This window comes from Dermacentor andersoni, chromosome 4 (assembly GCF_023375885.2).
Source record: "Dermacentor andersoni chromosome 4, qqDerAnde1_hic_scaffold, whole genome shotgun sequence".
In the NCBI taxonomy this organism is placed as follows: Eukaryota; Metazoa; Arthropoda; class Arachnida; order Ixodida; family Ixodidae; genus Dermacentor; species Dermacentor andersoni.
The window spans coordinates 93,560,683-93,577,965 of NC_092817.1; the positions used below are offsets into that span (position 1 = coordinate 93,560,683).

At 41.4% G+C, this 17,283-nt stretch overlaps 1 protein-coding gene across 1 annotated transcript in view; it reads right to left on the reverse strand.

Moving 5' to 3' along the window:
- Nucleotides 1-1,231: 1,231 nt before the first annotated feature.
- Nucleotides 1,232-17,283, reverse strand: part of LOC126536481 (sorting nexin-17-like) — a 39,865-nt gene continuing 23,813 nt past the window's right edge. The window contains exons 10-13 of the mRNA XM_050183464.3: nt 16,936-17,070; nt 11,870-12,076; nt 9,290-9,337; nt 1,232-8,178 (exon numbers count right to left, since the gene is read on the reverse strand). Of these exons, the coding sequence (XP_050039421.1) occupies nt 8,092-8,178; nt 9,290-9,337; nt 11,870-12,076; nt 16,936-17,070 (477 nt within the window). The 3' untranslated portion in view covers nt 1,232-8,091. The remainder of the gene's footprint in view (nt 8,179-9,289; nt 9,338-11,869; nt 12,077-16,935; nt 17,071-17,283) is intronic.

The window sequence follows — 17,283 nt, forward strand, 5'->3', positions numbered from 1 at the left end:
GTTGAAGTGTGTTTGTACGCAATAGCCATGATTCTCACAATATTTCCAGGAGCTTCAACACAAGATAGCAGCATATGCCTGCTTCTGAGCTAGCAACCACAGATTATACACATTAACATTCCATTCGAAGTAATAAAAGAAATGCTAGATTAACTTCATCATGGCTGTGGTGGGAATTTTGACAGTGAAGTAATATTCATTAATAAAAGCTCTTTGCAGTACCTTAGCTTTAAACTGCAGCCTATGGTCTTCAGTGCCTCAGTTTTACTCAAACTAATTAGAGTTGGAGCTTTGCAAGGCAATTTAATCCTGCTCCGTACCTCTTCAGCTAGACTTATTGAATAAATTTGACATTCCTGAGGCACGCCAGCGCCAGAGGGAAGCCAGAGGGTTCAACTGTGGATTACACTTTCCACTACCCTTGGCTATTCAATGTTAGCATAAGTCTAGGCGCACTATATTCCACTTCATACTTGGCAGGCAACGCTGCTCAAGCTACACAAATAGTATGGTCACAGAAGTCTCACGCCATGTGTCCCGCAGTACAGCTGTTTTTGATCAGCAACACTTCATATGGAATTAGTACTTCAATATATAACAATTAACTTGCAGAATTAAAATTACGTCAAATCACATATTTTTGCACCTTTGTTCTGCCGGTATGCAACATACTATGTTTTGGTCACGTGCGCACACGGTGCGCTGTGGCCGCTCGTTGCAGAAATTCGTCGCTTGTTCGCTCAGTAGTAAATAGGTTCAGATGACATAAAAGCACAGGACTTAACGCTACGCTGATGTACATAACACACACCCATATGTTTCTTTCATATGTAATGCGCTATTTTTTGGTCAGGAATGTGAGCAGTGTGAGACGTCTCTTAAAAGCCTTTGCCCCGTTGCCTGGTACGTATCAAACTATACAGCTTTTCTGTGCCTGCATAGGGAATGCTGTCCACAGCCAGAATGCAGACACTACATAGCTCAGATTCAAATTTTACGACCTTATGCAGAGCACCGGACTACTACAGCTGCTGCACTAGTGCAACAATTGCTTGCATATCTGGAAAGTCATTGCTGCAGGATATCACTGATACACTAACGGTTTCAACAGTTTCGTGGTTTGAACCTATGAACAGTGATACTGCGCGCTTTCTCAAATAACATGGCATTTCCAAGTGTGTTCCGTTGTGAATGTGTCAGTGAGGTTATATTAAAAGAAAAGCCACAATGGTTTCAAGTTGGTTTCCAAACAATGAGACACCTATTGCTGGGTTAATTTATTATACCCACGTTATGAGAATATAAAGTGCAAGCAAACTGCTTGACAAAGCTGTGGTGAAAATACAAAGATCAAAGTCATTTATCACATACCGTAGCATATAAAAATGTATATTAAAGAGGACCGCACCTCAGAAGGAAGAAAAGGGAGTGTACATTCATGGTAGAAGTATAAAAACAACTGTCACATACACAAAGTTTACTAAAAGGTATAAAAACAATAATTAAATGTGGCATAGCAAATTTCAACTACACAGACCAGAAGGAAAATACTTCTTTTCTTAAAGACAACACAAGTGAGGTCGAGTCAGCCTTGCTGTGAAATGGCACCAAGCGCTACAGCCAAAAGATTTTACGACATATTTTATCAAGAGATTAAAAATGCCGATCTATAAAAGTGACATTAAACCCAGAATGCCAGGCTGTAAGAAGCAATTGTGCACAATTCAGGAACCACGCAGTGAACAGCAGGAATAAAATTTTTTTTACGGGCTTAAGTGACCAAAGCTCAAGTAAAATATAGATGACTTACAATAACTCAAACTCAGATAATTAGAAATGTAAATTGCAATAGCCCATAAAATTTTCAATTCGCCCCACTACAGTTGAATTTAATTTATCTGCTAGCCTCATACATGCAACTCAAACTTCATGCTTAGACATAAACAATCTACTAACAGTGAAGTTCTTGCGGTTAAAGTGCCTAAAGAAATATGCCTGAAGTCAAAATAGGCCTCATATAACAATTTTGTCTAGAAATCTCAGATGGTGACAAGAGTATCAATCTACAGTTCAGACAAACAGGCTACAAAAACTGTTTTATAAAAAAAATGCAGTGACTGCTTATTGACAAACCTATTTTGCACTGTTGATATAACATTTTGTGCTTCCAAGCCTGTACTTATTTGGTATTCCACAGAGGTAGCATAAAACTTGTTTTCAATACATTTCTGTTTGTAGAGCAAGTCGTGGTTTCATCTTCGGTCATATTTTATTCAATTTCAAAGGTAATTAAGTTTTCTGTCAACTTCAACAGAATCGAATGTTCTGGAGAGCCCCAATCAATCTCAATCGATTGAAAGACAAAATATCTTTTTATAGACCGGTAACAGGCTTAAAACAAAAACCTTATTCTGATTTACATTCCTGCAGAGACAATCTCCAAGGGCTAATCTAAAGTACCGCACTCTTTAAATCTCTGTGTTACTTTCTACAGAAGAATGTAGCATTACAATGCAGCTACAAAGGGCCATAGCTGTAAAAATTATTCTTTAATAATTCTACTTGCTTTCAAGAAACAGTTGCTAGCAAAGCTCACCATATTCTTGTATTGTTTGGTTATGAAGTCATTTGTGACTTTAATGCAAGACAAAGAAAAACCTCAATATAATGAAGTTGTATCTGACAATACCATATCTATAATCAATATTGCTAATAAGTGCACATGCAGATATTGGCGGGAAAGAAATCTCAACTGAAAGAAACGGAAGCATGATGCCTCTAGGCCAGAAAAGAACCTCTTGTAAATTTTTATGGCCTGTCAACGGCTCCTCGTGCTGATACATGGCACATGAACAATACTAATAACATGCTTTACAACATCATTAATATACAACAGTGCAATCGATATGAACACACGAAATTGGCTTGCCGGCTATAGGCCAGCCAAGCCAAGGCGTTAGTCGAAGCACGCATGCATGCCCAGAATGTGATATTTCAAGTTGCTGCTTGCTTGGTATTTGACATCTCTGTTACCAGGATACACGTATTCAGAGCTTTCAGCAAACAAATATTTGTTTCGCTGTAATTGGTATTGTTTCAAATCCTGCATTCTCAGTTTCATTTATATTATACTGAAATAAAGCACAGCCAACCGAATTTTATATTTACTTTGTTATATTCAATAATTTGTTATATTAAGGTCAGGCTGTAGTCAATTGCTATTAGTGTAGGCAGATGATGAGGAAAGGTTGTTAAGAGAGCAGGTTATCAATGTGCCTGAACTTTCTGTTATCATACTTGAACAGGCTCTACCGCACCTTCTGCACCAGACAAGCAGGCCATGTTCCTTAGAGATTGCCTCTGTTTGAATGGGAAGAACATCCTGCTCCATTCGACAAATGACAACAATGTAAGCCACAGGTACCGGCATAAAGAAACATACTAAATGAGAAACATGACAAAAGATATCCTTAAGATGTAAATTGGCACCAAAGTTGCAACAAGGAGCGGGAACCAACATTCAGCAGTGACCTCTGATCACGCCCACTGATGATTGGGGTGGGCATCACAAGTTTCACTGGAATGGAACATCAATGGAAAGACTGCTTTATCTCAGCATCTCTCGCAGTACATTCTGCTCACAGTTCATGCACTCGGCCAGTGAGGAGAGCTACGGTGATTTCATATTTTATACAAGCGCTGGTCACAGACACGTGAGCAACATGCCCATGGCTTGGCTGCGAAATGATGAAGCAAAGTGCCAAACCCACCTCCCAGTTCATTTAGTCAGTAGACTTGCCAAAATGAGAATTACATTCCACTCTACTAGCATCAGCATTCTGTACATGGGCAGCATTTTTCCAACTTAGCAGAGCAGACTGTAAACATTGAGCTAAAACTGTCTGGTAACAAACATCACAACTTCATTCACACAGTTGAAGTTGAGTGGAAGTTTTAATTCTCCCCCTCACATACAAAAAATATTCATCGTATTTATATATATATATATTTGTATAGATGTAACTTCCCTATTATATTTATTTCCCTCCCTCCTTGCCTTTTCCAAACATGGCTATGTACAGGCAATATAAAGTATGCCACGCTATGTTAGTATTTCCCACTAAGCGATGAAAACTGCTCACAGAAACGACCAGCTCTCATGTTTGCAACATGCAGATCGCTTTCACATTCTGGATCACTAAGCATTATGGATTTTAGAGCACTGAGGTGTGAGCTTGACCACCACAATTCGTGCCACATGACGATTTGCAGGAAAAAACAAAATTAGGCATGGTGCTTCTCACAGTTACACTACATTTGTCATGGGAAATCTGCAGTTACAAATTATTCCAAGCAAAAGTGAGAAAAATGTGTCTGTTACTACATCTAACAAGAAGGGGAAAAATAAAAAACTTTCTGGTCACCTGTTAACAAGCGACCTGTTAACAAGCGAACTCCTAAATATGGGACAAGTTCCACGAGCTCCTCTGACATGAATCGGAATTCCAGATGCTACCATCTAGCTTAACCGAAAATGAAATCACTCAACTGTTGGCATTTACCTTTTCTTTTTCAGTTTCAGAACAACAGGACAGTATACAGCACACTTTGGGCTCTTAGTGTCAATAGCACTTTTCAAACACATCACACCCAAAATGTCCAGTTAGTCAATGCTAACTAGACACTGCTAAACAAAACTTTTACTGCCTAACCGAAAATCCACGAGTAATTACTTGTCATATAAGTCAAAAATACATGATCAAAGTGCCCAGTGTCAGATGCAAGCATTACGCAAGTGATCAGCCTTAGAAACTGCCCTGAAAGTTGAGTGCCTAGACATGGATGTGAGTTTTTTTTTTTTTTTTTATACCAAAACACACAGAACACTAACACAAATGGCATTCCTTCTTCAAACAGGAAAGAGTAACCTGCCTGCAGTTACCAGCTGCTGCAAAAATTGGCATACTAGTGAGATGCTCTGCAATGGCCGCACAAGCATATGTTACCTAGCATGTTGGCAAATAAAAGTGCTCCATCATTTAGCAATACTTTGGCACTAAATCTGGCTGTTGCAAAAACAATTGTAAAAGCCACCTGGGCAATTGCAACTATAACCACTTTTTCACATGCAGTAAACAGCCAAAGGACATTGATTTTTTTTACCATATGGTTTAAACAGTCCCTCTTAGTAGACACCAAAGAACAGGATTACTATGCACGAGTTGAATCATTCATCTTTATAACTGAGATTTCAACATCAACAACCTCAAAAAAAAAAAAAAAATGAAAGTAAGGGACGATCAACAAATTTGGCAACTTTGCAAAGCCTCACAGCCAATGGAAGCACACAGATGTACAGACATTAAACAATTAAAACAATGATGCCTGCAACAACAAGAGTAAAAAGGTAGCTTATGCATGAAAGAAAGAAAGGAAAAAAAAAAACAGCTCAGAACCAGCACCAATGATTTCACCATGTCAGCCAGAAGAAAGCGGCTTGGCAATAGAATCAGCTTTGCTGTTCTACAAATAAGAGTAGCAGCAATCAATCAATAAAACAATCAGTTGCTGTATACAAATGTATATATAAGATATAGCCCAAAGTAAGCGAGCCTGGCTCTGGAACATAACGTGCCAACAAGACAAACTAATCTCAACATAATTAAAGACAATGTGGCCTTCGTGGTACTATCTTCGAAAAAAACAAACAAAAAACACCACAACTTTCAGAATGCCTGTCAATACATAAGGCTAATGGGCCAACAAATCTCACTATGACATAACCGCACGCAAGCGTAACACCTCATTCCATGGAAACTGCATTGATGCAGCACAGTACAATGCCAAGCCACCCAGCGTTAAGTGCAATGCAAATATTCAATCGGCGCCCCATAAAATATGGCATCCACCAGCAGCAATAATGTACCACATCCTGACAACAATGAGAAATGTTGCAGTGGGATGGGAGGTAAGCGTGCAGAACGCTTTAAAACTAGGAAAATAAATTGCAGCTAGGCTATAGCCAAGCACAACATTCAGATATGCATATAAAATTAAGCATAAAAGGACGTAAACAAACAGATGTTTTTAGATTCGTTGTTGTATGTACACATCGGGTGCACGAGTTCTCTTGAGAGGCCACATGTAGCCAGAGTACTAACAAGTTTCAGGTCACAATTCTGGCATGCTGCGCACAACCTTAAGTATGATACTGTAACCTACCCCCTCTCCCCGGAAGTTATGTCTAGAACTGCACTCCCCATTTGTGCCAGCACACATCCAGCAAAAACCTGCATCACTCTTTCAGTGCCAGATATGTACAGTGTTATGAACAAGCCACAATTCTAATATTACCAGGCTTTCAAAAATGAGACCAAACATGCCATCTCCACAAGGAATGTTGTGGCAGCAGCAGCAAATGTAAACCATAAAAATTGTAGCTGCCAATGGGGTGACCCACGCCACAGAAACAAAACACATGTCAATCTGTCTCACATCAACCATTGTTTACAGCTTGGGCTAAGGAAAGAGACCAGTAGCACATCACCTACAATTATCTGATAACACCAACACCTAAAGCACCAAGTGGCAAGTTAGTGGAATTTCAGCAAGGATTACTGTTCACAACACTTTGAAACTCCCTTCTGTTTTAATTCCTTGTTTTTTTCGCCCTAAGTCAGATTTCGTTTTAACTTGTGCAGTGACAGCGCGTATGTGACCAGTCAATATTGCTATTATCAGTTGTTTAACACTGCCTTCAACCATAACAATTCGTGCAATGCCTTTGAATACAACAATTCGTACAGTATCCTTTTGTGAGACAGGGGATATTACTTTTTAGTTTTATTTTTTTCTTAAGCAGCCTGAATCAAGGCCATGCAAATTAATTATGAAATAAAAGAATGTGCCAAGGATGAGCTGCAACACAGGATGTACAGCTGCTTCAAAACAGGAGTGGCCAATACTGATCAAGTTTTGTCAGCAATGGTGAGAGAAAACTTGGCAAAATCTTGCCAAATGCTAAACCCATTTCACTTTTTCTTATTCACCAATTACCCGGTGCCTTGCATGCTGCTGACTTCTCTTTACCATTCCTTTGCACTTAATCCTTAGGTGTTTCTCTGCAATGTCTCCAATCAACTTAATGCAAAAATGTGTGATATAATGCATGTTGCCACTGGCTAGTTCTAGAGGTCATACAAATTTAAGATAACACTAACATTCTGTGCGACTGCAAAAGAATTACATCACTGAAATTACAGCACAACTTTCAATGACAAACACCGATGCACTTTCTACCACTCTTATGCTGACAGCACTGTAAGCCTGAGGAACCCAACCCAGCACATCGAACTTGCCAGAGGAAGAAACGCTCACCAAGAGTTGTGGTGAGTGCCATATACTGTTTAACCATATCATAAAAGATGCCAAGATGATTTTTGGTGAGATGCACAATTTGTGAAGGCCATGGCTACAGGAGAGCCTGTGCCAAAAGTGCAGCTAACATCAGAGCTAGAAGGGGGCAAAAGTTCGTTAGAAACTGAAGTAGGTGCATACTTTCTGCTTCTTTAGCAACGATAGCATAAAGCCATGAAATACCATTATGTAGCTGCGAACGTCAGCTGGACAAAGTGAGGGCCATCACTCAAGAACCTGTCCATTCTGTACTGCACTATCACTTCACTTGAGCATTGTAGAAAAAGATAAAGCACTCTAGACACACGTTTGCCACACACAGAGTGATTGTGCATAGAGAAATAAGATGTGGAGCAGAATAAAGCCATTCATAAACATTGTCACACTAGCAGCGCACAACAAAAGCCACACTTCAATCACCCAGCAAGACAAAACATGATTTCCGAGTGTTATAAGATGCAGCTTATGTTAGCAAGTAGAAATACAAGGACAGTACCCACAATCGAGCTTTTGAAAATAAATCTTGCACTCACTGCTGGAATTCTGAAGTTTTACAACACAAGGCTATGAAAGCATTCCAACCACTCATCATTTCATGCCAACACCCATCCTTAAAAAGAGTGCGTATGTCACAACAGTCACATCTCCTTTCGAGTCCTTTGTATAAAATGATGCTCAAAGATCGTCATCCCCAATGCCTTCAAACGCGTCGTTCTCCATGGTTGCCTTTGGGGACGTGATCCCACTGTTGCGTTTAGGGTCCTGGAAGAGATAAAAACCAAACATGCTATCTACATGCATAAAACTAGTGTTGTAGGTTTGTTATGCATTACGCTAACAACCAAATGCTATCACAGAGACACGTGTAGCAGCTAAACCTCTGTACGTACATTCACTTGTTAGTGCGTTTCAATATTCTGCACAAAATGTGTGCAGATGACCTTAAACAGACAAAACTGCAGCATATCTTTCTTTCTTCTTTTTTTTAGCAAGAAGTTTTATCTCTAATGCTCACTAGCTTGTCTTTGCAAAATTAAACTGCCGTAATGACGTGTACAGTGTGTGGCAAGTACAAAACAGTAACACATGACTATCGCTGTAGCTTGATTCGGATAAGCTGCGTTTGCTGCTTGCTTCACAGGAATGTGGCACTTCTCATGTTAAAAGGCAATGCTTGCACGCAGGATTCACATTTGCAATGTAGCGATAGCAGATGTTCACAAAAATGTACCACAAATTATTTTCTGAAGAGTAGAGCCTGCACGCTTACTGTGTCATGAGACACATTAACATTATTCATAACATTACGCACATCTAAAAAAATGCTAATGAAAAAAGAAAGGCATCTGGAACGACAAAATTTTCTGCTTAATAAAGTCCAACCTTCTTTTTTCTTTTATTCTTTTGGTAACCCTCACAATGATGCATAACAATAAGCATAGTGACATATAATTTCCGCCTCTTTGATAGAAACCTGCTATGGTTCTTGAGCTAAAGAACAGGAAGCCTAACAATTTGCACATTGAGCTTCCATTCCTGCTCTCTTATCCCATTAGTGCTAAGTGTAATGTCTCTAGCCTACTTTTATATTTTGCGCAGACCAGTTGTGGTAGAGCTTAAACAATAGAACAGCTGTGATGCCCCGCTGTGCCTCCAACAGAACATGCTTCATAATTGTGTTTGGCACTGATAAGCTGCATGAGACAGTCTAGCAAACGCTAATCTGCTTTGATACTGCTGTTCATCTGCTTCATCACTGCTAAGCTTGCACATCTAAATAAGAGCATGCTTCCATTTCTTCGAACTTGCACACATTACTTTTTTTCAGGAAATATGATGAACATGGACGAATCGCAAGTTAAGGCCAACTTACACTGTGCTTTCGAGTGGCCTCCCTTGTCCTAGACTTGCCATCCTCTCGCTAAAAGCACAAAGACACAAGATGCTGAAATTTTAGCACTAGCAACATTGACTCATACAAAAGGAGACAACTGTTGAACACAGCTAACGAAGGGATTTAGGCTAGGCAGTATGAGAAGCCATTGCACGTAACTACACATTACAGCACAGCAAAGACATATTACAATACAGTCCACTCACAATGACAATGAATGCACTGTACTAGTCCTCTACAATGACAGCAAGGCAAAGGAATGCAAGAAAACAGCCCTACATAACTGTGGGGTTGTGCAATCGCTTTCAGCAGTACTGTGCAAACACCATGACTTCTACTGTGTAGTTATTTGAAAGACGCCCGAGTACAGCTGCACGGAGCAATGTCAAGATACTGCCATTTCTGTCTGGCCTTAATAATCATGATGCCATATCTTGCACCACACATCTCTCCCAGGAGTGCGGGAAAGGAGATAAGTCACAACAAGAGATACGTGTATGCTGCTGAGTAAACTGTGCAACCTTGCGCTCTACACATAATCTCATGTTTGACCACAGGCTGATAAAGAGAATGCGGGAATGCAATGTGACAGTGATAAGATTATCCACAGTGTGCATCGCGTAAACACTTCATTCTGCTTCTTTGTAATGGCTAGTACTGTATTTATTTGAATATAACAAGAGGTTTTTTCCTCAGAATTCTTAGCCTCAAGTCCCTCCCCCTCTCACGCACCCTTACATGTGAGGATGACAGATTCAGTTACTGTTTCAATATAGCAGTACCAGTGCGACATTTCCAGCAATCCAGATTCTAGATGGCAGCAAAAATTGTAGCAACTAATAAACCTTGGCAGGTGAGGCAATACTGTATTTTTGTGCGTATAACTCGCATCGGGAATTCAAAAAGTTTAACAGTAAAGCTGGCGAGTGCATTAAACGTGAATTTGAAATTGCACCTTCAGGTGCGACTTCACAGCAATGCCAATTTTTCCATATGGCATGACTTCCCAGCAATGCATGCTGCACTGCCGTAGAGCTACACCAAAAGGTAAAATTTGTGCTGCCATGAAATCCCACTTCAAAGTGAAATTCGCAGTTAACCCGCACCAATTATTCTGGTTACTCTGGAGGCTCCAGATTACTTGGTATTTTGGGCAATCCCTGCTGAATCTAAATAACCTGTAGGACACTCTACATCACTTTATATTAGTGTGCATACTTAAGTCCTTTTTCTCTGGTGTCCCAACTGGCATCCTCGCCTTATAATGCTGACCGCCTTGTAATTGAATAAATACGCTAAATGTGAGAATACAGCAGCTGGGCCAGAAAATCTGGGAGCCCCTGGTCTAGAAGAACGTTTTCCCAAGCAAACATAATCACTTAGTATTTATATTAGCCACAACTCCTAGAACTTATCCAGATCAAAATTTGGCCCAGGAGCTTACAATAACCCCACCCCCCCCCACCTCCACATATATCTTATTCAAATTACGCCAGTGCTTGAAAAAACATTTTATCTTGCACCATATTTCACCTTTAAAGAAAGTCACAAGGAAAAGTGTAAAAATGTCTCAGTCTTGCTTTCTAACTGGTCAATTTTCCAAAAACCTTTTGAGTTGCAATCACTTATTGATCGCCAAAAATGTTATTCTGAGTACCACCACCGACTCCCAACTGCAATATAATCTTAGAGCAAATAAACAAATAAGCAGTAAATCCATTAACAAATACAGTTTACCGTTATGCTGAGGCAAAAATCAACAACATACGAAATAATGTCTCACTCTACACAGTTAATATCATTCCTTTCCTGAACACCTGCTCGACACTAGCTACACAAGCAATCAACGTCGTTGTCATCATCATAATCATCATCACCATCATGTTTGTACCTTGCTTGGTGTAGAACCCCATTCACTCACTTCTCATGGAACAACAAAACATTTAAGATTTAGGCAGCTACACCACACGAAAAGACACATACATGAGAAAAGGTAAAGACAGAACACGCAATGAAAACCCATTGCAGTTGCTTAGTGGCTATGGTGTTGCAATGCTAAGTAAGAGGTCGCGAAATCGAATCTCAGCCGCAGCAACTTGGTTTCAAAGAGGGTGTAATGAAAAAACGCCCGTGTTCTGTGCATTGGGGGCATGCTGAAGATCCCTGGAGTCCCCCCACTATGGCAATCATGGTTTTGCCATGTAAAATACCAGAATTCAATTCATTTCAACAAATGCTGAAATCAGCACTCATCTTGTCTTTACCTTCCCTAGTGTCTATGTTCTTTCATTCTGTGTAGCTAATGCAGTCTTACAAACCCACCCAAGATTCTGTACTCTTAAAAATCTAGATTGAAGAAAACATAACAACTAGGAAGCCAAGATTTCTATGGGCTTTGTTCCAAAAGTGTGCAACAGCACCAAAAAAGAGCAGCAAGGAAAGTGCAACAACCAGGCTAACATCAATGGGGTCCCACAGCACACTATCAGATGAATCAAAACAGCGCAGTCCAATCCTAGGCATGCTGGTGGACTTGGCGAAGAGAAGCCATGTCCTCACCGTCTCATGGACGATACCGTCGGTAGATGCTGATCGGCTGACAGAGATCTGGTAGCTGGAACCATCGCGCTTGAGGAAGCTCCACGAGCCACGACGACTGCTGCTGGGCCTCTGGCGAGGGTTGGTACCCTGGGGCCGGTCAGCGCCTTGCTTCTTGAGTAGCAGCTCACCCACCATGCCTTGCAGGCACACACTCAGCAGAATTGCCTGCACAAACACAGCCTGTTGCAGCTGCACAGACAGCATGTCTCTGGACGCTGACAATACTTCATAAGACCATTTTTCTGGCCCACTTCAGTCAGCCACCGACCTGATGGTAAAGTGTACACGTGACGAATGCTCAGTTACGAAGTGCAATGTCTCCGTTTGATTCTCGTGCAGGCTATGCAGAATGCAGTGCTGTTCAACACGAGTTCCAAGGGAAATGGTGTGCGCTGCAATTGCATGTGTCCCGGCGGCTCACACCAAGGACAACATAGGGGAAATTACTTGTGCTTAATAAATGAAATGAAGAAACGATAAATCAATGGAAATTAAAGTGGATGAAAAAACAACTTGCCGCAGGTGGGAACCGAACCCACAACCTTCGCATTTCGCGTGCGATACTCTATCAATTGAGCTACTGCGGCGCCGTTTCCCCATCCACTTTCTTGGGTATTTATGTGTCCTAGTAGAACCCTGGGAGTGTTAGCCAGCGCCACCACTCACAGACCTTGGCGGCGGACGTGGAACGTCCTTTTTGCCCCAGGCGTCACGAGAACGTGATCTTTTTAGGTGAAGGCAACTGGTCAATAAACCCACACATGCTACCTGAAGGCATCAATGTTGCCGGATTCGAGACCCTCGTTATGTAATAAACAAGAAAGGGGGTTAACCGAGGGTAGCTCAACCGGTAGAGCATTGCACGCGAAATGCGAAGGTTGTGGGCTCAGTTCCCACCTGCGGCAAGTTGTCTTTTCATCCACCTTAATTTCCATTAATTTATCATTTCTTCATTTATTTATTAAGCACAAGTAATTTCCCCTATGTTGTCCTTGGTGTCAGTGTTTGTTGGCTTCTTATGATATGACTAATAAAAATCGGGCCCCTCGGTTAACCCCCTTTCTTCTCGTTTATTACATAACGAGGGTCTCGAATCCGGCAGCATTGATGCCTTCACCCAAAAAGATCACATTCTCGTGACGCCTGCAGCAAAAAAGATGTTCCACGTCTGCCGCCAATGTCTGTGAGTGGTGGCGCTGGCTAACACTCCCAGGGTTCTACTAGGACACATAAATACCAAAGAAAGTGGATGGGGAAACAGTGCCGCGGTAGCTGAATTGGTAGAGCATCGCATGCGAAATGCGAAGGTTGTGGGTTCGGTTCCCACCTGCGGCAAGTTGTTTTTTCATCCACTTTAATTTCCATTAATTTATTGTTTCTTCATTTCATTTATTAAGCACAAGTAATTTCCCCTATGTTGTCCTTGGTGTCAGTGTTTGTTGGCTTCTTATGATATGACTAATAAAAATCGGGCCCCTCAGTTAACCCCCTTTCTTCTCATTTAACTTTACGTACTTGGAATATTTATCAACTATTGAAAAGCCTTTGATCGGATTAATCATATCACACTTTTAAAAAAGCTAGAGCATTACGGATTCTGCGGAGCATTTTTTACACTTTTGCAAAGCTACTTGAGTCATTGCCGGCAGCAGGTACAACTGAATAATTACAAATCAACCCTTTGATCCCTAAACAGCAGAGTACTGTAGGGAAGCATCCTAGGGCCGCCACTTTTTAATGTCTATATTAATGACGTAGTAAAAATAGCTGACAATACCCAATTTATAGCATATGCTGACAATACTAGCTTGTTTTTTTAGGATCAGATTTATTGAAAATTCAAACCAGAGCCAATAACATACTCATGAAACTGCACGCCTGGAGTATGAGCAACTCGCTAACTATAGATATGTCTAAAACAAAAGCGGTATTATTTAGAGCTGAAAACGAGGAAGTTTGATTGGTGCTTTTTCTTGGTACATCAAAAATCAAAGTGGTTCCTGCTGTGAAGTGCCTTGGTATACTTTTTAATGAACACATATCCTGAGATTCGCAGTCTGATTCTGTTTGTTCCAGCCTTTCTCGCATTGTTATAGTCGAACCCGACTATATCGAATTCGCAAAAAAAACGCCTATCAGTTCGATATAGAGCATAATTCGATATAAGCCTGCTAAATAATTGGATGTCATAAAAGCACATTCCATTTACAAAATCATTTTATTGATGAAACTTGCTTAGCTTCACATGAAATAGTCCTGCATTTTCTTCTGCTTGGGCAATTTTGCTGCCTGCGACGCACGCACTTTTCCACATTGTCTAAGGAGTCGGAGCAGCTGAGGCCGCAACCTTCCGCATTGCGCAGAAGCACCGAACTAGTGCGAGCGCACCAATCACTTCCGAGAATGTGGGCAAAGGACCGTCGTTGCTTTCCTCATTGTGTCCACTTTCACTTGTGCTTGGTACGATGTCGGCAATGTAGTCTTCATTTTCGGGCTCTCCTGTGGTAGCAACACCATCATTTGCACTCACAAACTCGTCCAGCATTGCTTCATCAACAGCTTCTGGAAATTCTGACAGCTCGCTCCAAACTTCGGCAACACCGGCAACGGCTTCGTCGCATTCATCAGAATTTACAGTCATCACCGAGCACGCGGAAGCTGGCACGGCTGAAGCAATTTCGGATGAACCACTCGTACACGGCCATACATAGTACGTACGCATCGGGCGCCACAGGCACCGGGTCGCCAGTTTGGCCGCTTTAGCCCTAATCTCCCCCGTATTCTTCAAAATCGTACTGAGAGTGCTCCTCGGAATCTTGGACGCTGCGGGGACATCTGACTTCTCACCGCGTTCGACCCGATTTACGATTTCGAGCTTCACGACGAAAGGCGAATTCCGCTTCATCACGGCAACACTGTGGGAGAAGGCCCACAAGGTGCACACACAATGAACCAGAAAAGCAGCGAGACAACTTGCACTTTCGCCATCTTGCGTGAACGAGGGCACAAGAGCCTCTGATTGGCTGTCTGAGCAAGCGCTGCGGGCGGGCCAGGATCATGTTTTGCAGGGGGGTGTCGACGGCTCGTCCGAGGCAGCGCGGTCGCGATAGGGAGAGCGGTTGGATAGAGCCGCGTTGCCGGGTTTTCCCCCCGCCACGAGGGAAAGCTAACTTTGGGGGCACTTTTCCGCCGCTTGACATTTGATATATCTGGAGTTGCTACTATTTTTGTTCGATGTAAGCATAATTTTTGCTATATATACCCATTGTAACTATACCGTGTCCAGAAATTGTTCGATATACAGTATAATTTGATGTAAACAGGTTCGATATAGTCGGATTCAACTGTATACCATCGCGCACTTGTTTTCTTTTGCCAGAAAATGTAAAACTTGTATAATTCATTTTTCCTTTCAAAACTGTGCCACTGATACTTTGTATGCGGAACCACAACAATTTGCAACATTCTCATGCTTTCTATAAAACAAAAAAGGACTGTCCGTTTGATTGTCAATGCTCCGTATAACACTCACACAAGGCCCACCTATAAAGTTAAGACGTAATACCTGTTGTCAACGTGTACAATTCTATACTAATGACACACTATAAACAAAGGATTAAAACAAACAATCTGTAGGTGACTGAACTGTCTAACTTGACAGAAAGAATTATACATGCGGAATAATTTTTTTGTTTGCGCCATGGACTCATACTACCGTATTTACTCGCATAATGATCGCACTTTTTTTGTCAGAAAAATTGACGCAAATTCAGGAGGGCGATCATTACGCGGGTTAAATTTCCCGCGGAAAAAAAAAAAAATTTTTTTCGCCTCGCGTTTGCTGCGGGATGCGAGATTGCGGGTGCGGGACACCAAAACAAAAATGGCGGCAGGCGGAGCAAACCGAAAGCGATTTTTTTTTTTTCTTCTCGTGAGTACATTACGTGTATTGAAACAGTTTCTTCCGTATCAGTGATGAATAATATCGTTAATATCGGCAAGTTTGCGGCAGTAACGTAGCCATGTCCACTTGGAGGGGACAGAAACAGGTGGGCGCGCTTAGCTGCCAGTGACATAGAAATGCATGGCCGACGTGCTGCGGAAACTGCGGCATCTGTCTTCACTACTATCCCAATACGGCACGTTTCTGCTAAGGGTGGGCGAATATCTTAGCTGTGTTACAAGCGTCGGCGTATGAATAGGGTACACATTTAACGTATCAGAGTAAACGTGACTACTATCATTGCCGCGCGCGATTTGTTGCGTGCTCACGAGTGCAAAAGCAGATGAAAAGAATCGAAATGCGCCTTTATTGTTTTTGTTGACACCAACCATTATAAAGCCAACCCATAATAAAGGCGATTTCGGTTGCACCTCATTTTGTCATGGAAGTGCGGAAAGTGATGAAAGTAATGAAATGAGGCATCTACTTAAGAATGTTTGGTGCGTGCAGGCCGCTTGGCTTGTCTTGAAGAGTCGTTCGCGTAGCATTCGACAGATGGTAAGCGCGATCATTATTAGCTAGACTTAGCACACGACATACCGCTGCGGCAAGTTCGGGGTGCGATCATTAAGCGGGAAATAAAAAAAATCGAATTTTGACGACAAAATTTAGGGGTGCGATCATTACGCGACTGCGATCATTATGCGAGTAAATATGGTAACTATGGCCGACAAATGATTGCATATACATTGCCTATTCTCTTAAACCACCAACACTGTTTGCTGTAGTGCTGCTGTTTTCTTTTTTTTTTTTATGTCATGCAACGAAGTATTTTGTGTTTAGTCTTAGACTTTTGGCAGTATATTTCACATGCATAGTTTTTGTCATTGTGTGCTTGTCGCACATGAACATTTTCTTTTGTCCTTGCCAAAGTGCAATTATTGGGTACAGACACCATCAAGCCTTCTTTGGCTTTTAGTCTGTACCCCCAGCATTTTTGTGCATGCTATACATGTACCATAATGCCGAAATAAAATTAAATGAATGAAATGCAACTCTTCTTGTTTAGTTTGCCACATACCTGACTGCTGACCACTGTGATCCACTGGAGCTTGTTCTTGCTCATCAGGTACTCGAACGAAAGCTCCAGTCTCTGGTGCTTTCCATCTGAACTTTGAGAGTTCCCAGAACACTCTCCATTTGCATGGTCTATCACCTAAGAAGCAAAGATTCTCATGTTTACCAGGAAATCACGCTGCACACTCGCACAAGGGGGGTCACGCTATGCTTGAAATTGTAACAAAATATAGAGAAGCTCAAAAATAAATAGCTCATGGGGATGAATAAAAGTGAAGATTACATCATAAATGTTCGTGAACTACGTTTCTGCAGCAACAAAATAAATTAAAAAAATTAAAAGAACACTACT